We start from the raw sequence: 23,438 nt of genomic DNA, 5'->3' as shown, positions 1-23,438 counted from the left end.
GGCCGCGTCCCCCCCGCCGCCGCCGCCCCCCGCGAGGGGGGCGGGACGGGCGGGGGGGTCCGACGAGCCCGGGCCGGCCGGCTGGTAGACCCATCTTGAGATGCTTCCAGCTCAACATGCACACATAAGTACACTTTTTTTGCAGACGTCTTTTCCTACAGTGCGCAAATGTGTCCAACTCTAAATAAGCCCCATAATAAGCACAGGTTTTAATTGTGACTTTTTTTGAACTAGTAGTTACCTCCTTAAATTAATACATATAATAGACTCAAACTCTATGTTTAACTGAGTATTTTTACTGCCAGTACAGAAATTAGTTATTGTTCTGCTTTACAATGAAAGCAGTAGGAGTAGTGGCAGTATGGCATATCACCGTATACACCCCCACTTCTACGGGCCCACCAGATGGGGTGTGGCCAGCCATCAAAGAGGCAAGACTAGACACTAAATGGGGAGTGGTCAGCCCACGAAGGACAGCTAGCACCATAGTGTAGTATATAAAGAATGCAGTGTGTATAGAAAGAGTACACAGTCTTGACCTGCCCCTAAGATTGGGCAGAACAGTCACCAAAAATCAGGATTGTCCCACTAGAATCAGAACATTTGACAGACTGTCCTGTTCTCTCCTACCTGTTCTTCTCACTTTCACCACCTGTGGCTGCTGGTTTCTTTAGTTGCGGCTTGTCTGGATCCTGGAATGTTGGGGGCCCTATTTGAAAAACAAATGGGTACATTTAGAAAATTCCAAATTATATTATGTATAATAAATATACCTATTTCCCGCAACCGTCACTGCCATTAAATAATTCATATTCACATTTAATAAACAGATCTCATGCTCCTCAAACTAAGCCCCACATTCAATTAATAGCCCCCAAACCACCCCAACTGAAATTAATAGCCCCCACTATAAAATTAAATTGCCCCACCATCACCTTACAAACAAAATAGCACCCATTAATTAGCCACCATGTACCACACACACATTACATTGCCACAAGCCCCCTGTGCCCTCACACACCACACATTACATTGCCACAAGCCCCCTGTGCCATCACGTCACGCCCGACATTCAATGCAAATGGAGCAGAGAGGAGGGGCACCGGCGCCACGACGTGGTAACTGGTAAGTATATATTTTTTTAATTTTTCTTTAAAAGTACCCGCTCCCCCCACCAACGAAAGGGGATGGAGTTTACAGGGGTCGGGGCCTACCGGGTAATATCCCGCCTCCCTGGCCGCCCCTGCAAACATATTGCACAAATGATGGTATGGTTTTAAGTTGTTGCCTGCTGCCGAAGTGACTGCAATTATTCCACTCCTTGTAAGGATTTAATGGGCACGTGAGCTACAGAACTGAACCATGGAGCAATGAAAGAAGATGGCTTAGTCTGATGAATCACATTTTCTTTTACATCACGTGGGGAAGAGATGGCACCAGGATGCACTATGGGAAGAAGGCAAGCCAGTAGATGCAGTGTGATGGCCTGAGCAATGTTCTGCTGGTAAACCTTGAGTCTTGGTATTCATGTGGATGTTACTTTGACACATACCACAGACTTAAACATTGTTGCAGACCAAGTACACCCCTTCATGTCAACGGTATTCCCTGATAGCAGTGGCCTCTTTTGGCAGGATAATGTGTAAAAAGTGATCAGCTATGATTTGAGCAACATGACTAAGAGATCAAGGTGCTGACTTGACCTGAAAATTCCCGAAATCTCAATCCAATTGAACATCTGTGGGATGTGCTGAAAAAACAAGTCAAAGACATGGAGGCCCCACTTCACAACTTACAGGACTTCAAGGATCTGCAGCTAATGTCTTGGTGCCAGATACCACAGGACACCTTCAGAGGTCTTGTGGAGTCCATGCCTCGATGTGTTAGAGCTGTTTTGGTGGCACAAGGGGTACCTACACAATATTAGGCAGGTGGTTTTAATATTGTGGCTAATCGGTGTAGACACCTATAGTCAGTAGCAGAACTACTGTCACTGCAGTGGGTGCAACACAGGAATTTTGGTCTATTCTCCTGAAGTCCTGTCCTGAACATGCATGGGTTTTCTTCCAATTCATTTACGAAGCAGAAAATGCTGAGTGCACAGAGTAAGACCAGAGTTGGGTAGCGTTAAGGTGTTTTTGAAAGGTAGAAAATAGGCACAATGTGATGCATGATTCAGGGAGCATTTTGGGGAGATTTCCTTGATGTGCTGTCTGCATTGTTAGGGTCATATACTCTCTGAAAAGGATTTAAATTTTGCACCAGCTTATACCCCTTTCTCACCAAAATCCCGGGTCAGGCACAGGATAATGAATATGGCTTCAACCCGTGTTGCATCTCTTCATATCACACTTTGATCCCAGGTATATCCCGGGTTGTTGCCTTTAACACTGGACCAGTTACTGCCCTGCATTATCAGGTTGAGTCTTTAAAAATGGAGAGCAGAGGTTCATCCAGATTATATAACAAAAACTCTTATAAATGAGTCATAAAAAGTAGACAGTGACTGCGTTACTTTAATCATGGCCCGACAAGAGACATAAGCAGCTACTATGCCGTATGTATTATTATTGAGTCCTTATGCTTCTGGATGTAAAGGACAGCTTAATGCAGTTGGTTACAGTCTGTAAACTGGCCTAGTGTTATTTCAGAGGAGAAGGGTGGAATTTTTGGTTGAGAGGGCTGCCACTCAATGCCACTGCTTACACAGGAGGAGAGCCTTTAGGTTGTCCACAATAAGCACCATAGTCAAATACAGCATTGTAACAAACAAAGAATGTCGGTCAGAGAACAATGTCATGGACAAACTTTCTGGTCTACTGTGGAAGGTTTTGATTACGAAAAGAATATGGCACTCTTTCGCATGTCACATGCAACAAGTAGGAGACTAGCTATTGCGTTGTGGTGGTATGCAACCCTGGGAGAATACTGCACAATTTTGTATTTATTCAGTGTAGGGCTATCCACTGTTTGCACTCTAGTGTACAAAGTGACTGCAGCATTGGTGAAAACCCTGTACCACCATTTCGTCTGTAAGCCACATGGACAGCGCCTAGGTGACCCCATTAACGGTTTCAAAAATGGATATCCACAGTGTGCTGGAGCCATAGATGGGACACATATCCCAATTGTTGCCCCAGGAGACAACCCGGCAGACTACTATAACCGAAAACGCTGGCATTTAATTGTTCTACTCGCTGTAGGTGACCACGATTTCTGGTAAGCATAATAAGTTCTTGATGTTTTGTTTAAAAAATAGCTAATACGTTATATATCTCCTCTACTGTTTTATATGTATACTACATTAAACATATTATTTTCCGTTTCACAATTGTTTACATTGGCTGGCCTAATTATCATGCACATGATGCCAGAGTTCTTTCCAATTCTAACCTACCAAATTGCTGAGGAGCCACACGATGGCTGGCTTTTCCCCAGAGAGTTTAAAGAGATTGCTGTCACACTAGTATAAGTTTCAAGAACTGTTGTTCATTAATATAAATTATTTCTATTTATTATTAATTATTTTATTCATAGGTATTATTGCTGTCTTTCAATCCCTAAATGGTCTGAGATGCTGGTTATGAACGGTGCACATACAGTTCTTGTCTTATTTAATTAATTTATGTATTGAACATGTATCCCCTATGTTTGCATTAAAATTTACATTTTATTGTAAATAAAATATTTTATTATTTAAAAACAATAGTGAAATATTGGTGCAATAATGTGACTTAAAATTGCTGCAAACGTTCACATTCTCTCAATCAGTTTGAACCTCTTGTCAATTTAAGCCAGGAAATAGAATGTGTTTTTAATAATTATTTTACCAGTATTAGAATACTATAGTGCAAGATAGCAACAGATCTCACAAAGGCAATTTTATCCCTCCTGTGTATTTTAAGACATCTGGTATATATGATGCGCGTTTCGCTATGGTTGCTTTATCCAGGCAAAACTGCATTGTGGGGCTGCATGACATCTCCACATAATGTTTAGACAGCGCTCCGAGGAGTCTGTGCAGACAGATTAGCCTCATGCATTTAAACATACATGAGTCTAATACCTGTCTCCATCACAGAGACTTAGGTGCCAGGGGCCTCCTAAAAGAGTAGGGCCTATAACAAGTGCCCCCCCGTGCTCCCTTTATCCGCCTCTGTGCTAAAGGATCATTAAATTTCTCCTATGGAGAAGATTTTGTCCAACTGAGGAGATTTACAAACTGAATCTTCTTGTAAGTTTCTTGGGCTAAAATATTAACCTTGATTTGTAAGACTAAAATTATACTGACACATCAGGTTAAATTATAATATAATAATTTAATATATATTTCTTTTAGAAATAGGAATTTTATCCTATCGGTATTTATAGCAACAATATTATTACTATTACCACATACATGAACTACTCCCTAGGCTGACCGTTCTTTTGAATATCCAGAACTATTAGAAAGTTACTATAAAATGAATGGATTTCATCAGAAAAACATCAGTACTTAATTACTTAAAATGTATTCAATTATAACTTATTTTGGAGTGCCGGAGGGGATTCCACCATGTAATAATGTAGCTTAGTAGTACAGAAGATGGTGTATTAAATTCACACACAAAATAATTTTATTTTGTAGGGAAGATGAAATATTTGGAAAGTGCTCAGAACTTGTTATGTTTAATGATTACGGTAATTTGCTATAGAACTTGCTTGATATTTTAAGAAAGACATCTATTCTGATTTTTACTATATACATCTTTTTTATATTTCTTATCATATTTAAGATATTTTTATTTTAAAAAAACATAACTTTTAATTGAGAATCATCACATTATCATTTGAAGTATTTTTATTAAGAGATAGTTATGTATTGGGTCTGTGTCTAGTCTCTCTATGGGGAAATGGGGAAAGCAGATTATGATCATGACGAGACTTTGTATGTGTCTCTACGTTCATGTGAGTCTTTCACTTTAAATGTGTGCTAAGCATGTCTGTTTATTTGTGTGTAAAGTCAAGTTCTATTTCTGCACCCTGTATAAAATCACTTGGAATGCAGCCTTGAGATTTTATATGGTCATGGAACTCCATGGCATTCCATAGCTTAAATATCCGTATTCACAGTCACAACCTTTCCTAGTGTTCCGTACCCCTGGTAAAGCTATCGATATAGTAAAACACCAGACTGCTGGTTTTCACATGTATGTTGACTGTTCTGTTGTCTTGCAGCAGCCATCATCGAGGAGAGCAAAAATATTTTCCTATCTCATGATTAAAATTGAGCCTTGGGGTGCAGATAGGTGCACTATGCAAAAAATGAAAACTACACTGCAGAAGTCTAACCTCATAACAATTTCATACTAAAATACTGCTTGGCGTTTGGCCTACTGGGACTACTTCTGGGTTCACTGCAACGATTTCAGATCTAAGTAGAGGGCTTTGCACTGCCGCTGTCTGATTTTGTACTCAGAACGGGAATCAAGGCAGCCTAGTACCCCCTCAGGCCCTCCCACAACCCGCTAGTTCACCAGTTGAGTATCTTTTGTTACTGTGTTGTCACAGGAAAAAGCAGAAATTTAACAGCAATTTAATTTACTAACTTGAATAATAAGAGCTATTCCAAATGCATATACAGTACATATACCAGACAGAGTCCAACAGCAGTACAAAATTGTTGCTGTATAATTACTTGTGGATGTATTTGTATTTTTTTTTATATTCTATTCCTCTTTCTTTAAAATTAAGCACATTTGAATTCCAACAACAGTTCATTTTAACTATCATCATCATCATTTATTTATATAGCGCCAACATATTCCGTAGCGCTTTACAATTGGGGACAAACATAATAAACTAATAAACAAACTGGGTGAAACAGACAAAGAGGTGAGAGGGCCCTGCTCGCAAGCTTACAAATATATTTTTATTATACTATATTAAAAACTTATTGCAATGGTAAGTAGATTTCAATTTGATATTTTGACATTCTGCTAGTAAGCCTATTTAACAAAACTGTGAGGAGCCAAAATGGTTATTAAAATAAAATAAGAGAAGACCAAATATAACAAAACATTGTAATATAAAAAAAAGGTACAAATGATTTTTAGATTTGGAAGTAGAAGCCTGAACGTATTAATTAAAGGTTTCACTTATCTTCCTTTCATATGCCAAATAGATGAATGGTGATATGAAAGGAAGAAGTATATTTGTACCCAGTGGATCCTCCATTTACCAGCCTTTACAACATTATATCAGCCTATGCCCAACACTGCATTATACGTGCAGACAGCAATCAGGGGAGGGCTGGCACATTTTAGCCTAGTGGCAAGAATCAAATCAGCAACCTGTTAGGGACATTTTAAAGGAAAAAAATGCAGGTGGCCCAGTGACTAAGTCCACAGTAGCCCACTATGGGACCGGCCCACTTTCCTCCCAACTGAATAAACAGTTAATTTCTGTTTTGGATTGGGATATTAGAGTCCTTATATGGGGATATATTGTTTTTAATTTTGCAATCGATTATGGTATTATTATGTGACATTATAGAAGGATTACACAGTGTGATTATGTTATTTTAATAAATGATGTTTATATTTTGGAATTGTTGCCATATTATATTTACTAATTGAGTGATCAATATCCAATAAGACCTTCCCAGCGCCAGAAGTCCTTTTGTGTATGTTTTAGCTACTGTTACGGTCTGGTGCACCGTGGTCTAAGCTGCAGGGAAGCTTACGGAGGCCCCGTCTTCTATAGGTAGATTAAGCTATTTCATCTGCTAAGCGCCAGGGTGGTTCCCGAAAGGGGACTGATTTATCACTATCTCCCCACAAGCCACAAAATCAAATAGCTTACAAATTTCCTCCACAATTAATAGAAACTATTATTGCTAATAAATTACTTGATACATTAAAAAACGCAAAACAAATATAATGTGCATTTTAATTCAATTAATGTCACCTGTTAATAATAAAGTCACTGACAAAAACATTTTTTCCATATTTTTCTCTCCACCTAATACATTTATTAGGATGCTCTTGTCTGTCATAAATAAAATACATGTTTACAGTAGCTCCTGATTGCAAACACATGTTCTAGCATGTATACACAGCCGTCATCACTAATAATCTGCAATTACACCAGTTCTGTAGCTGGTGCAAGTGATACGACTGAAAATCATGCACCTTTGAGATGCCCAAAGCTTGAATCGCATGCTGAGCTTGGCACATCCTTACTATACATTGACTTCCCCTGCCCAGTCTGTTCCTGAAATCATAGGCTGTAGTAGGGTCCTTAGCGATTGAAGATGAATTGGACGTTTCTGCGCTCTCTGGTTCTGGGCATGCGCAGAGTAACTGTGTGCAAAATATGTAATGTATCGCCATTTTACGTTTCTCAATGAATCAGACCCAAAGACATTATATTCTTTTCAATATATTACTGATTTATTTTATATAATTATATTTCATTACTTATTATGTTTTATATTATTTATGTGGCATATATTTTTTATATTTTTGTTCCACCAAGAAAATACCCCTTCTTTCCAACCCTACAGTCCCTGAATCCCCCTTGTTCTCTCCAGTCCCCTCTGACCCCAATTTTCTCCAGTCACCTCTCTAACGTTTTGTCCCACCTCCCCTCCCCCCATCTTTCCAGACCCCTCTCCCGTTTTCTCAAGCGCCTCTTCACCATGTATTCAATGCCCTCCTCCCCTGCTCCCATTCTTTCTAGCCATCTCTCCCCCTTTTTGTCCAGCCACCTCTTCTCACGTTTTTAACCAGCCACCTCTTCCCCCGTTTTGTCCAGCTACCTCCACCCGTTACTCCAGGCACCATTTCCCCCGTTATTTCACAATAAATATAACTACCTTCTCTTCTTTCCCGCTTCACTGCTGCTTCTTCTTTCTTCCTTGCCCTACTAGTTCCCCTCGGCTCCTCACCACTGACATCGTTGTGATGTCAGAACGCTGCAGGGAGTCGTGAGAGGTATATGGGGTATGCAGCATGGGCAAAAGCTAGTGGACATTGTGCCCCCACACGGGCTTGCACCCTAGGTGGACAAACCTCCCTCAATATGGCCAAAAACAAAGCTGCCTCCATTCAACTGTCATTGCTATTTCCATATCTGTTCAGCTGCCCATTGAGCTCAACTGTGATTGTTGTTGTCATCTTTGTTTGACTGCTGGACCCACCAAGCCCAAGTGTCAGCTCCCTCTACCCCATGACAATGCTGCAGAGACTGCTTACTACTCATTTTAACAACACTTTTATCCAAACTCCTCTTCACTCTCCAGTATCCTATTTCTCCATCCCCTATTATTATCTTCCCTTCACTACTTCTCTCCTTGTTAGTCTGCATCCATGAAGTGTTTTGTTTCCCCCACCCATCACACTCACTCACCCCACAAATCATCCTCCCATGTCTTCTTTCTCACCCTGCTCTTTCTCATGGACACTTGCGACATCTCACCTAACCTTGGTCTCCATGCAGTACCCACTATCTACTTTTTGTTCCACTTCAAAACTTTCCATCCAACTAATCCCTCCAACCTTATCCACATATCTCCACTATCCTCTCTCCCCTTTTCCTGTGCACATTGGAATGTGAGACCTGTTTGTTAGAGACCAGTATCCATCCATGGTCTATTAATTTCTAAATCCCTCAACCTCCTAGACATTACAGAAATCTGGCTAACCTCCTCTGACACCCCTGCAACTCTCTCATACATGGCATTCTCCTTCAGCCACACTCCCAGACTCAGTAACAGAAAAGCTGGTGGAATAGGAATTCTACTTACTCCAAGCAGTACCTTCCGAGTCATACACCCAAACTCCCCTTCTCTTTCTCTTCCTTTGAAGTCCAAACTATCCATCTATCTACCTCTGCACCTTCATGGTGCTGTAATTTATCACCACCCAGGTCCAGTTTCCCAATTCCAATTTGCTGCATTGCTCACTTATTTCATATCCTTTGACCTACCTACTCTCATACTAGGTGATTTGAACATTCCCATTGACAACCCAATTGGCTCTACTTCACTTACTCCCTCCTTTGTTTTCTGTTAGTGGACTTCATCTTCCAACCACTGTGATAGTCACTCCCTTGACCTTGTCTTCTCCCTCTTCTGATTCCTCTCTAGCTTCTCCAACTTGGCCTTTCAAGTCTCTGATCACAAACTCCTTTCCTTCAGCCTCACCTTACCTCATGTACCTGTGGCTGGATCACTTATAAATAACTTATTTGTGGCTGAATCACGTATTAATAACTTTTTGTAGATATTTAGCTTAGTTAGGAGTGCAGTACACCTCTGTATATGATTGCAAATGAACTTATCTTTTTATATTGGTATGTGTGTAAATGTATTGACTTCTGAGACAGTATGTCTACTTGCTGGTAGATTCCCAATGCAAGTGATCACAGATGACTGTGAATTTTTCAAGTTAAATTGCATTCAAAGCAAGATTAGAGAAATGTTGTATCTTGATGGTAAACATTCAATAGAAAACCCGAGACGTAGTGGTGCCGCTAGCAGCAATGTAATAAGGTGTTAAACCCCTCCAGGCTGAGTTATGTGCAGGCTGCATGAAGCACCTGGATTTGCTCAAAAGGCAGGAGGCTGGATTACCTCCTACCAGCGTATCTGTGTAATTCTGTATAAAAAGCACACTGTTTGAACATGTATCAGTATTATACCATCTGCACTTTCTGGATATCACTAATACCTCAAACAGTCCTAAAACTGTCTGTTTTAGGACTTCCTGAGCAAGTAAATATCACTGCTTAAGGAACCTGCTTTGACACCTACTTACCTGCTGTAATTCCTGTGCCATATAGATTAGACCCAATCTAATTCGTTATCTGGTGTTACGTTCATAGGTAATCTCTCAGTCAAGATTAACTCAGGCGGAGGGTTAACCTGAGCAGCCAGAGTGTTTTGTAAGGTATCCATGTGTGTTGAGAGGCCCCTCAGAAATTGCAGAAGTTGCCCCTGATTTTTCTTTTGCTTCTCTACACGTCTCACTAGTTGCTCCAGGAGGACTCGCGGTGATGGATTACCAGCTTCATCCATAACTTTACGGTCAGAGCAAACTGTTACACTCACAAATAATCTCTCAGTCAAGATTAGCTCAGGTCTTCTCCAAGAACCACTGCAAGGCGGGATGGATTTAGCTGCAGGGAGACTGCAGGTCGCAGCCCCAGGTTCCGCCCCTTGACGTGAAAGACAGACAGGAGAAGCGGTACCAGAGACTAATATAAGAAAAAGGCTGTACCTGAGAAAGGAACTGGAGAATGTGAAGACAGGTTAGGCAGCTACACGAATCAGGAAATTCCAAGAGCGTAGTAACTGGGAACTGGGGTTTGACACACAGGTTCAGATGACAACTTGGGGAGATCCAAAGGAGTAGTCAGGAGGCGAGCCGGGTCTGGTACACTATTCAGATGACTGGTTTGCACAGGGGAGATCCAAGGGAGAAGTCAGGAGGCAAGCTGGGTCGGATACACAATTCAGATGACTGGCTTGCACATGGGAGATCCAAGGGAGAAGTCAGGAGGCGAGCTGGGTTTGGTACACAAAGGATTAAACAGATGCAGAGGAACTACCAGGATATTGCAGTAAGAAGGCACAGGAGTCAGGCGGCTAGATAAACTGTTACTCTGACACTGAGCTAGCACCAGAACGTTTCTTATATACATGGGGAAGCAGTGGCGCATGCAGGGGGGGGTTTCTGAGTCTCCAGAAACCCCCCCCCTGCGCTAACTAAGTGGCCGCTATAGCTGCACTGTTCTATACAGCAGCCGCGGCGCTGTCAAAGTAGTGTATACAGCAGCGCCGCGGACGCTTCTTAGACAGCACCGCGGCTGCTGTATAGGACAGCACCGCGGCTGCTGTATAGGACAGCGCTGAAGAAACCCCCCCCCCCCCCGACAATCCTCCGTTCGCCCCTGGAAGAGGAAGATTCAAGATAACTGGACCCTGTTGCACATCAGGAAGTGCCACGCGACTGATAGAACGGATCCCCGGAACGAGGAGAAGGTATGTTTCCTTACATCCAGCTGTTCTGAGGTTGGAACCCAGCGTCTAGTACCAACGCTCTACCCACTACCTTTCAGCTCTGGCCAGTGTAATAGGCCAGTGAAAACCATCCACAGCAACCCTGATCTGAAGGCAAGAGGTCAGGTGTCCAAGCCCAGTTGTACCAGCAAGGGGGTACAATAGCATTGAGAGTTACCCAGAAAGACGAGGTTCTAGGTGTCGCTAAGGAGCCTAGTGGTGGCAGCAGCAAAAGCCCCTCCTACTGCGGTTAAAGGGCGCATTTGGAATAAAAAAAAGTGGACGGTGGCAAGGCAAGCCCAGCCGCTCCCTAGCAACAACGGCCAGGATGCCATAGGAGGTCCATCCTGTCACAGCACTCAAATCTACATGCAGATAGTGAGGCCTAATACTTTTGACCCAATCAACTTCACATTTTCACAAATACAATTATTGTCTCCTGTGACGCTCGTTGTTTGGACTTTAACTGACTCCCTCTTTCTACAACAAAACCCTCACTTAAGTCACAGACAATGCAGCTTCAACCACCACTTACAGTCTCCATCAATCCAAACATTAACCATGGCACACCTACAAAAGTTCTCTTGCACTGATGAGCTCCACTGGAGGAAATCCCGTTCCTATGCCAACTTTCTCCACCAGAAATTCATCCTATCATCTCACAACACTGCCCTTACACTCGACTAGCAAACATACTTCAAAGCTCTAACATCAACCCTAACCTCCTGTTGCCTCTTTGCCACCTTCAACTCGGCCCACCTGCAACTCTTCTTTCACAGCCTCAGATTTTGATTGACACATAATTCAAAGACAAATGAACACCATTCAACAATATATTTCCTCATGCTAAATCATGAACACTCCACTCATCTTCTCTTACAGTCCTTGTAACCGAAGAAGTCTACACATTCATCTCATTATCTCACCCTACAACCTGACTCCCCAAACCTCTTCCCTTCCAACTTCCCCACTCCATCTCCCCGATTGCATGCCCACTTCTATCTTACTTCTTCAACCTGTCTCTCGCCACTGACACATTTATGTCTTCCATTAAACACACAATCTCAAGAAACTATATCTCAACCCAACCTCGATCCAACTACTGTCCTAATTCTCTCTTACCCTTTGCTTTCATACTACGTGAGCGACCTGTGTACAACCACAGTGTATACCACCTACCTCACTTTCTCTCCTCTCACATTCAGAGTCAAGAATGAGACTCCACTCACAAAAATGATCTACTTACTGCAAAGTCTAAGGGTCATTTCTCCATACTCCTCCTATTGGACCTCTCTGTTGCTTTCAAAACTCTTAATAACCCTCTTCTCCTGCACAACCTTTACTTCATTGGCCTTTATGACACAGTTCTTTCCTGTTCACTTTCTACATATCGAACCTCTCCTTTAGTGTCACTACCTTTGGTACACCATCCCCTCCATTATATATGTTAGGGTTCCACAAGGTTCTGTTCTCGGTCCTCTCTTTTTCTCACTTTACACCTCTGCTCTTGGGAAAATAATTTAACCTTTTGGCGGCCAGTATCACCTCTATGCTGGAGACACCCAAATCTACATCTCCTGCCCTGATCTCTCTCCTCCTCATGTAACTGTCTTTCTGCTATCTCCACATGGATTTCCCAACGCTAACTTAAGTTCAAAATGACCTCCCCTCAAATCTCCATCACTGTCAATAATATCACAATTTCTTCAGTCTCCCATGCCTTGGTGTCACATTTAACTCCACTCTCAGCTTTATTCCTAGCCCATCTCTATATTAGAGCTTATTCTACTCCCACCTATACTACGCACTTATGCACTCTCACAACTGTCCCAATCGTCATTATGAGCCAAAAACGCTCCTCTGGTTTCATCTGTTCTCACATCCAATTTGAATGTAAGCTCTCTTATGAGCAGGGACCTCCCTACCCTTTGTTTTCATGTCTGCATTTATATTGTCTATCTTGTTTGTCCGTGTTTTATGCATGTCCTGCTTCCCCACTGTACGAAGCTGAAGAGCACTGTGTCACCTTTCAAAGCTATGATAATAATTATGCCAGTCTGTGCTCCTGTCATACTAGTTGGTACCCAACGTCTTTATTATATCAACCTGGTACTCCACCATTATACCTGTTTCTTTGCCATGATTACAACCTTTGCTCAATATTATACGATCTTACTTTTCATAATTACACCAGCCTACACCTCCCTATACTCCATCCTGCACCTCCTCATCAAACCAGCCCTTGCCCCTCATTATACCAGTCTTTGTCTCATTATACAGTACCGCATTGCAACCCCTCATTTTTCAAGCCTATGCCCCGACAATGCAGGAGCCTGTGCCCTCTCATCTTACCAGCCTGGATTTCCTCATTATTCCAGCCTGCGCCCTTCATTATTACATCCTTCCACCCTCATTACACCAGTATTTGCCCTCTCATAATACAAGGATGAATCCCCTAATTATACCCAGTGATTCAACTTCCCTGCACTTATATCTGTTACCTAAACACAGAGAAGGCAATCGCTTTGTTGGCTAAACCAAGAATCTATAATAACCAAGACACTCTAAGGGACATATTCAATTAACCGCGGAGTGCCTCCCGAATGGCCGTGAAGACACTCCGCGATGATGTAACATTGCTGATTTTTCTTCGCCCCCCCATAGGGGAGCGAGGAGATATTGACAATGCTGAGGTACCGTAGTACTGCAAAAAGTGTTCAGCTGTGATGTTCGAAGGAACATTGTGGCTAATTCAATATGCCCCTAAATGTGATGAAAAATTATTAGTGAAGAGTGTCTCCAACTGTTGAAATAAGCATCCACCATAGAAGAAACAACTGATGCTGTAACTCAAATTACTTCCCATATTTATTACAGAATATTGGAATACAGTGTCGGGCTAAACACAACCCCTTTGCTAGGTTTCTTAGGGACATACACCTTGGGGAGATGCAATTGCTGACGATGTGGCCAGCGGACATCTTGCCACGTACATTGCTGGCAATTATGGTAGAAATCTCCGCTCATTTTCCAAAGGAAAAATACTAAACCAATGATCATCCTATCAATTCACTATAATCTAATGACATCAGTAGCATAGGAAGCTCCCTGTGTCCTACAATATTGATAGGCTGCAATCCACAAAAAGGCTGACTCCGCTATAAGTAGGGACAGTAGCTATTTAAGGTAATTGTGGCATTAATAAGAGAATATAGGTATGACACAAAATAACATGAAAAAAACTAGAACAACTTCTTGGTAAATATAAACAAACTAGGGCAGTAAACAACATAACCTAAATGACAAGTATCTTCATTTCCTGATGGTTTAGTATTCCCGACACTGATGTTTTACACATGATAGGTGAAGTGTATATGTATAATTTATCACACTTGTAACCCCAGAAGTGCCCTGATTGACCTGTTGCGGAAAGAGGAAAGTCCCTTGTCTAATGTGACAGCTCCAGGAATCACCCTTTCACTTACAGTATTTCATTCCTTTGAGAAAACCTCTCTCTGATTGACTCTATATGAGTGTATCACACAATATATATATATATATATATATATATATATATATGTGTGTGTGTGTGTGTGTGTGTGTATTGTTTGTTCCTACAAAGTGCTGAGCTATAGAAATGCTATTCTTCCTACTTAGATGTTAATTATTCAAATATATTGTCTCTTAAAATATCTTCACTTCTAGATGAGCTATTAACCAACAGTATATGACAATGTGGAACGCTGTTCAATGCTATGCACTGCTTGCTTAAACAGCTAGCGCAGTATTAATATCTATCAGGACTATGTACGTGTTGTTGTCATTGTACTGCAGCCTGAGGAGCTTTGTAAGGACGACCAGTGGTCACAAGTCCAAGATTTTCTCTTGAGACGTGAGTCACACTCACAACAGAGTAATAAATTAATGAATGTAAGGACTGCACTGAATTATACAGCCTGTCACTGGCAGCACTGCCTCTCTGCTGTCTGCCTGGAGCTGGCTGCGGCTCAACAGCAAAGAGCCACCAACTGAGACAGGTAAGAGGGGTAGCTGGGATGAGACAGCACTTCCTTATTGTGCAGTGTATCTTTTCTTTATACCATAGTGCATTCATATGAACGTTTTAGAAGTGTTATCACTGTATCTGGAGACAGCTGCGTTCATTCCTGTCCGTTTATCGATCCCTACAATGGCAGTAGTGTCTCCCCCCCCCCCTGACGCTGGGTGGTATGCTCCGAGCAGGGAGCGGGCGGCCAGGCTTGTCTGTCTTCAGTTGTGGTTTGAGCAGTTGGGGAGGAAGAGCTGTAGTTGGGGTGATCCGCAGACGGTAGAGGGAGCCTGGCTGGCCGGGGTACACATGCACCCCGAGGAATAGATAGACAAACGCATTTGACCAATTGTCTTGAGCAGAGGAGCTGCCTCCCGCTGACCTGTACTGATGGACTGCGGAGGGCTCGCTGTGCTGCTGAGAGCCCGGGAGCAATGAAGTGACAGTCCCCACATCCGGCCCTGCTCATCGGACAGGTCCCCCCCGGTACTGCTCACCAGGCATCATCTCTATGTGTGATCATTCATATTATGGACATACTACTGTGTATCTCTCCTCTTACATTCACACTTCTATTTGCGACTTGCAGATAAGCAACCTCCAAATATTCCCAGCCCCCCCCCCTCCCTTTATCCTACTGAGTCTAAACCTCTGACCACTCATTAACCCCACTCCTGATTGCCATCTTCCTCCTGTAGTAATCCGCCCCCTCACATCCTCCTGGGTCAGACAGTACCCCTAGACTCTTTCATTCACCGCTTTCCTGTCATTCCCATTCAACCTCCAGTCATTTCCTATTATTGCACCCAACCTCTCTTGAGATCCATTCACATCCCATCAATAGCTGTCTTAGCCTATTCGGTGGTATAGTTACATTTCACATCTGTCACTCTTATCAGCAACACATGATTACCTCATTCCCATCCTCATTTCTATATTGGTATCTAAACCCCCACTTTGGTATGACATAATTTCTCCTCCCATCTTATAAGTGCTCAGTAATTATTTTGTTTTGTATCATGCAATGTCTTACTTCACTGTGACTTTTACTCCCATCTGTCTTATTAAAATGATTTATCAATATATATAACATCCTCTCATTGTACTGTATTCCTTCCTGTTGCACTGACAGCTCTTTAACTCACTTTAAAGTATTTTTTGTCATGCTCGTTATGATTAAGGTAATTAAGCTATGTTTCACATGCATGGGGGACCAGGGATTCACAACCTTTTCAATATCTTTTTACTCTGTTCCATGGTTTTGCGCTAGTGTATTCTATTTTTATAATGAAATATTATTTATTCTTTTTTATTTTCAGGACAACAGCAGTTTGAGTGTTAAAAGGACTTGAGGAGCAGCATCCACTGGCAGCAATATGTCTACTGTACAGACCACCGTGTCTGATCTCCGATCCAGAGTTGGGGGTAGGTATTCTTTGGAGATGGTCTTTTTTTGTTCCCATTTCATTTCTTTGCATTTAGTGTACCATTGAATTTTACTGTAACTCAATTTATCAACCATATGTTTCCTGTTCACCATTTATTATGTTATTAGTCATAACAGCAGTTATATTATTATAATTGTAGATGCTTTATTGATGTCCATTAAATGATTGCTATACTGGTTTGTGAGTTAACTCAAGGTTTGATCTGTAGGTTTAAATGAATGTGCTGTTATGTTAGCATTTGCAGCAGGGCATTATTGATGGATACAGAGCTCTGTTATAATATTTTTTGTATCTGTGATCTATATTTAATACAGTAAGTTTATGTTATACAATTATTTTTCATTGATAAGACGTGCATTGGAATTAGCATGTACCTTTTTTTAAAAATTGTGTTTTGGGGTATAAATGTGATTTATAATCCAGCAATGTATTTTATAACTTGTAATGTGATTTTATGATCTGACACTTGAGCTTTATCTGTTGGCTTTACTGCGCCCAGTGCTTGCTCTACTTATCTTACTGCTGACTGATTACATATTAAATGATTGGTCATGGATACTGCAGTGTATCACTTGTCAGACATTGTTTTTAACACAGCTTGATATAATAATCAGATCTGGATGTTTAGTAAGACTTTGTGGTGTCTAATGAGTTAATTTGTGACCATATTATAGGGTATTACAGTGGGGGGTGGGTCAGTTGTTTCCATATATCCATTGCAGGCAGGGACTGCTCAGATATATTCTTACAACCATTATATTCAGTGTATAAGGCACAGCTAACAAAGCGTTTTAAACAGTGACTGTGACTCCAATCCCTGCTTACCTGAAAAGTAGGTGTGAGTGTATGAAGGGCTGGGGTAATGATTACAGCAGGGTTAACTACATCAAAGTGGGCTAATATAAGAGACCATATGTTTCTCTCAACTAAAGCCGGCAGTGTTGCTTCCTTTGAACCTTTGCACAGCTTGATGATTGCACATTTTGCTGTTAAAGCTCAAAAAATAATGGTCCCAGGATGTAGTGCATTGTGTGTTTAGTCTGACCGAAATGTAAAGCCTCTCTAAATTTAAAGATTAATAGGACTTGCACTGTTATAGTATTAAACCATGGCAGCCATATGCTATTAACTGTGCAAAAGATATTGTCCATTGTACTACGTTATCATGTGTTACTGCTGCATAGACTCCAGGCTCTGCAGTGTAAAGATTTTAGCCTCATAATCCACACACACTCTCTTGGATATGGCTGAAAATGATGAAGGATAAAAAAAAAACCAGTCCCTTGGTTTTAAGTGCTAATTAGCACCTCTTACATAACCGCTCAGTTTCACATTTTCTGACATATGATAAGCTTAGGTGTGAAAGTGTTAAAACATAAAATCCTGGTGATAATTGGATTTTTATGTAAAAAAAGCCTTTTGAATAGTCATACATTTTCCTCATTTAATGGAAAAGTATGCCTTTGCCCCACTACTGTTAGACGAAGGTACATTGTACTTATTGGGTTTTTTTATATGCTTTTGTGTTTTTGCAACATCGTATTTTGTCTTGCTGTTAATTAAAATGCTCTTTCTCAATATGTTGAGTGGTACAACTTCATTGTCTGCAAATGTTAATGTTGCTATTGCTGTCCATGGTGGCGTACTGAGACCTGTTTTGTTTTGGCTTCCAGGATATAATACACATAAATAAAATATTTGAAGACTTGTGCATTGTCTGACTAATGCACTTTGTAACAATGGTCACACTCTGTTAATCATTAGAAACTATACATTCCGGTGGTCCCAGTATTGCGAAAGTTTACAGCGAATTCTGCAGATATCTATAAAATAAAATGTTCTTTTGTGTAGTTGCAGCTATGGCTTTTCTCCACCTAAAAGTCCATTTTTCCTCCTCCAAACTAGCAGAACTGCGATGTTCCACGACGAGACCCCTACAATTGGGTGAAACTCATCATCGTAGCAACAGGTCGTCTTTACATCGACAACCTGTGATAGTGTAAAGCTACACCACACTCTGTCAGTTTATAATACAGGCGTTGATTGGACAGAGCTGCAGTTCTGGTGGAAGTGAGTTTTCCTGATGGGTTCCTGACATGGAACCTCCACAGTTCTGCTCAGTTAACTTATTGGCTGCAAGTTAACTTATTGGTAGAATTATCGTTAAAGTGGATCTGCTGTCTACATACTGTAGCGCAGTGGAGGCAGACGTTTTGTGGACTGAAAGTGTAGTCCTCAGGATGCAACTATTTAATGGGATTCTATTACATCACTGAGGCACATTGTCCTATTGAATTCATAGGTTGCTTTCTCTTTATATCATCATCATCATTTATTTATATACTGCCACTAATTCCGCAGCGCTGTACAGAGAACTCACTCACATCAGTCCCTGTCCCATTGGGGCTTACAGTCTAAATTCCCTAATATAGACACACACTCGCACACAGACAGAGAGGGAGACACTAGGGTCAATTTTTGATAGCAGCCAATTCACCTACCAGTATGTTTTTGGAGTGGAAACTGGAGCACCCGGAGGAAACCCACGCAAACACAGGGAGAACATACAAACTCCACACAGATAAGGCCATTGTTGGGATTTGAACCCAGTGCTGTGAGGCAGAAGTGCTAACCACTAGGCCACTGTGCTGCCCCATATATATGGATTCAGCCTATAACATAATTCTACTCAGTGCGTAGTAGGTGGTAATGGGTGCAATTTCAAGAAAAATAAAAGGAAAGAGGCAGCGTTTTAAAAATAAGCAGAAAATACCGTCCTGTTACTTTCCATGAAAATGGGTACATGTAAGTAGACTAAATTCTATTAGTTAAAACGAGCTGTGGAGGTTTACAGAAAAATCACATCTGGACTAGTTAACAGCAGAGTAACCTTCATATAGGTGAAGTATTACAGACATTTCCATCACTTCCAAAGGCCTTTCCTCGCAAAATTTTGGCACCTTCTGATAAAGTTTTCCATGCATCTTGACTTTGATGTAGGTCAGACGTGTCCGCTTAATAAAATTGTAGTCTCCTCCAGCGCTGAGGGAATGATGGCTCAGCTTGCTGTGAAGTACTGCATTATTCATATAAAAGGGTATCCTCTGTGCCTGTTTGTTTCTGTCAGAAACACAAAACCTCGTGTTTATAACTTGACTCTTGGTTAGTTCTAGCGCACCATTTTATCAGAATATAATTCAGAACATATATTATTTTATTCATGTTTAAAGCGTGCATAAATCGCCACGATAGAGTTTGAATAAGGAGTAACCCCATAGCTATCATGTAAAATAGAATGTTTGTTTGTATAAGTCATCTTATCAAGGCCTTGTTTACACCTATATTTTATGCATTTGGAACAAGTAAGGGTCATTGGTGCCTTTCATACAGTTGCAGTCTAAAAGTTGACACACAATGTGCCCTATTTCTCATGTTACTGGTCCCAGTGCATGTGTAAGCTAAGATTTGTGTTTTCGTCTGGGGCACTATGTTTGGAATGTGTTCGGAATAAGTGCAGAACTTTCATTTGTCTTTGGTTTATGGAAAGCTGTAATTCAAGACTAACGGGTAAATCTATCAAACCGTCTTAAAAGAAAAAGTGGAGGTGTTGCTCATAGCAACCAATCAGATTCTAGATATTTATCTGTTACATTCTATAAAATGATGGCTAGAATCTGATAGGTTGCTATGGGCAACACCTACACTTTTCTTTTTAGAAGGTTTGATAGATCTGCCCCCAAAGCATTTTGTTTAACACAGTTTATGGTCTGTTAATAGAACTGGGATAATGACGGTCAATTAATTCTTTTCTGTGGGGTTTAAACTCCAGGCAGAACAAAAATGGGGGGAATTTCGCACTGAACACTGAAGTCCAAATTCTGCTGGAGAAATGTGCGAAGTTCGGCTGTGCATATATTTTGTGGAATAGCTTTGAAAACATTTGATGTCTAATTGGGATGATAACTGAGATACTTCTGCTAAGTTAAGAAAAACCATAAGTGTTATTCAATGATGAACTAGTATTTCTCCTTTTATATGTATATATATATATATGAACACTATATAATTGTAGCTGTGTCTAAACATATATGTGGTAACTAATAAGGAAACCAGAATTCTAGTGTCACCCTTATCTATGAATACATTCTTGTCTCTGGATGGGTGCTACAGGCTTCTCGCTGATTAGTTTAGCTGCTTCCTGGCAGCTTACATGCTCCCAATTTTATTTCACACTTGAAGTATGCAGCATCATGTGAGCTCTAAAAAGAAGTGATTGGTGTTATGAAAGTCATCTGCTTTCTGAGCTAGAAATGTCATAATTTGACCCGAGATTTCATTGAACACAATTACTTGTGTCCTACTACATTTATAATCATCAGCTATTTATATAGCGCCACCAATTCCGCAGCGCTGTACAGAGAACTCACTCATATCAGTCCCTGCCCCATTGGAGCTTACAGTCTAAATTCCCTAATATACACATACACAGACTGAGAGAGCCTAAGGTCAATTTATTAACAGCTGATTAACCTACTAATATGGTTTTGGAGTGTGGGAGGAAACCCACGCAAACACGGGGAGAACATACAAACTCCACCACACAGATAAGGCCATGGTTGGGAATTGAACTCATGATCCCAGCGCTGTGAGGCAGAAGTGCTAACCATTAAACCACCGTGCTGCCCATGTTTATTGCAGTTAGTACAGCGATGTCCATGGGAGGTCTGTGCATATTATTATTATTATTATTATTATTATTATTTATATAGAGCCAATCATTGTGCAGTGCTGTACAGAGAATATGTAATCATTCACATCAGTCCCTGCCCCATTAGAGCTTGCAATCTACATTCACACACACACACACGTCAATTTTGTCGAAAGCCAATTAACTTACAAGTATTTTTTTGGACTGTGTTGGAGGAAACGGGAGCACCCGAAGGAAACTCGCACAAACCCAGGGGACCATATAAACTCCACGTAAATAGGGCCTTGGTTGGTATCAAACCCATGACCCCAATGCTGTGAGTCAACAATGCTAACCACTGTGCCACATATTGACAAACGTGTGCTTTGCAAGCTTTGGCTTTCCAGCTGATGCCTGTCCTAGAAGCCCAAGTCAAACTCTGCTGCAAAGCTAGTACATAATAGGTTTGGGATCTACTATATCTTAATAATGAACTGATAAATATCTGAATTTGTATGTTATAAAGAACTTTCTAATAATATGTTTTACAACAAGCTGCTGGAGTCATGAACATACTTGTGATGTTCAGTAAACAAGCACTGCGTGGTTTCTAATTTAGGAAGATGTTCAGGTAGTGACCAGCCTATTTAAAGAAGCAATTAATGCTTGTGACCCTCTCACTGCATGTAGATTTCACTTCATGCAAATGCAATAAGTCTGATTTGTACTGAGTGTTCTTTATTGCTTTTGTAGATAAAATCATTGTTCAATATCATACTTCCCATTACCTATAACTGTAGCATTATAAAGTGGTTGCAAGCCCATATATGAAGGTGTTTTTATGCTACTTTTGTTAATGTCTCATGAGAAAGTGTCTTTATCAGGAGGGAGGAGCCCTTAGTTTTGTCTTGAGGTCCAGAGGACTAGAGAATGTAAAGGTGAACTGTTACAATAATGTTTTGCCAATTATCCCTCCAGCTAGTACAACTGTTATCAGGGTCACTGTGCACTGGCAAATACTCACCCCAGCTTACATCCAATGCTTCACTCAGGTTAACCGTATGTAAGCTGCCTGCATTGGAAGGTTATCAGTGGAGCCGATTGGATGGTTGCTGCAGTATTTCTGGTGTGTAGTCAGTCTTTACACAGCCGTGTTAACGGATATAAATCTTTGTGGCTACATCTGTTCCCTTAATATATTAATGCATGCAACACATGGTGAACCAGACACAATGGAGACATGGTCAGTAGGAATCCCTATACCAAAGAGTGACATTTCTAAACACATTGCCTGTAGTGGTGGAAGTTCTTGTCTTGTCTATGTATTTATATACTTTTCATACTCCTGGGGGTAAATGTAACAAACTGCGAGATTCTGGCGGGTTTGAAAAGTGCAGATGTTGCCTATAGCAACCAATCAGATTCTAACTCATTTATTTAGTACATTCTACAAAATGATAGCGAGACTCTGATTGGTTGCTACAGGCAACATCTCCACTTTTCAAACCCGCCACAAACTTGTCGCTTGATACATTTATCCCCAGAGGTGTTTTTTTTTCTAATGTTGACACATTTAATACATACATTAATTATACATATGTAAATATATATTGTGTTGGTGGCGGTGATATTTTTTTTTTTTTCTTTTAAAGACCCAGAAACTAGTGGATCACCCTTTTCCTATAATGATTGTACAAAAAGAAGTGTAGGAGCAGAGACTTTTTCAAGACATTTCTACATACAATGCAAAAATAATATCCAAAGAGAGATTGTTTAGGAAACAGCAAGTATAAAGTAGTATAGTGATAATACACATATAATTAAATTGTCAGGATAATAATGTAAATTACTTACAGGAAATAAAAAAAAAATGATTGTAAATGGCTGCATACTCCTTAAATATACAAAACAGTCAGTTCTAATATATCCTAAACATAGCAATTGTCACAATTATATATAATGCTCTTGGAGATTAGAAACATTGACTTCAAAGAATATCCTATACATATAAACATATGAAGAACGTGAAAATAATAAATGGGGGGAAAAAAGAGAACAGACAAAGGAAAATATGTCTATGTTTGAAATGAAATTAGAGGTAAAACAACTGGGCATAATGACACTGGAATCACAGCAGGAAAATCCCCAGCCCCAACATACATGTGTCGTCACTGTGATCTAATCATTTTATTACCTTACCCAGCCATTTAC

At 40.7% G+C, this 23,438-nt stretch overlaps 1 protein-coding gene across 6 annotated transcripts in view; it reads left to right on the top strand.

Annotated features, from left to right (window-relative positions):
* Window positions 1–15,029: 15,029 nt before the first annotated feature.
* Window positions 15,030–23,438, top strand: part of ATP8A1 (ATPase phospholipid transporting 8A1) — a 145,673-nt gene continuing 137,264 nt past the window's right edge. For 4 of the 6 annotated variants that reach the window (XM_075195121.1, XM_075195092.1, XM_075195127.1 and 1 more), the window contains exons 1-2: window positions 15,332–15,578; window positions 16,412–16,517. In XM_075195121.1, the coding sequence (XP_075051222.1) occupies window positions 16,469–16,517 (49 nt within the window). In that variant the 5' untranslated portion in view covers window positions 15,332–15,578; window positions 16,412–16,468. Of the gene's footprint in view, window positions 15,082–15,331; window positions 15,579–16,219; window positions 16,274–16,411; window positions 16,518–23,438 lie in introns of those variants that run through there. The other 2 variants (XM_075195103.1, XM_075195098.1) reach the window with 2 other exon arrangements.

This window comes from Mixophyes fleayi, chromosome 1, assembly GCF_038048845.1.
Source record: "Mixophyes fleayi isolate aMixFle1 chromosome 1, aMixFle1.hap1, whole genome shotgun sequence".
Taxonomy (NCBI): Eukaryota; Metazoa; Chordata; class Amphibia; order Anura; family Limnodynastidae; genus Mixophyes; species Mixophyes fleayi.
The sequence above is the reverse complement of the archived record's forward strand: the minus strand, read 5'-3'. Positions and strand labels throughout refer to the sequence as shown.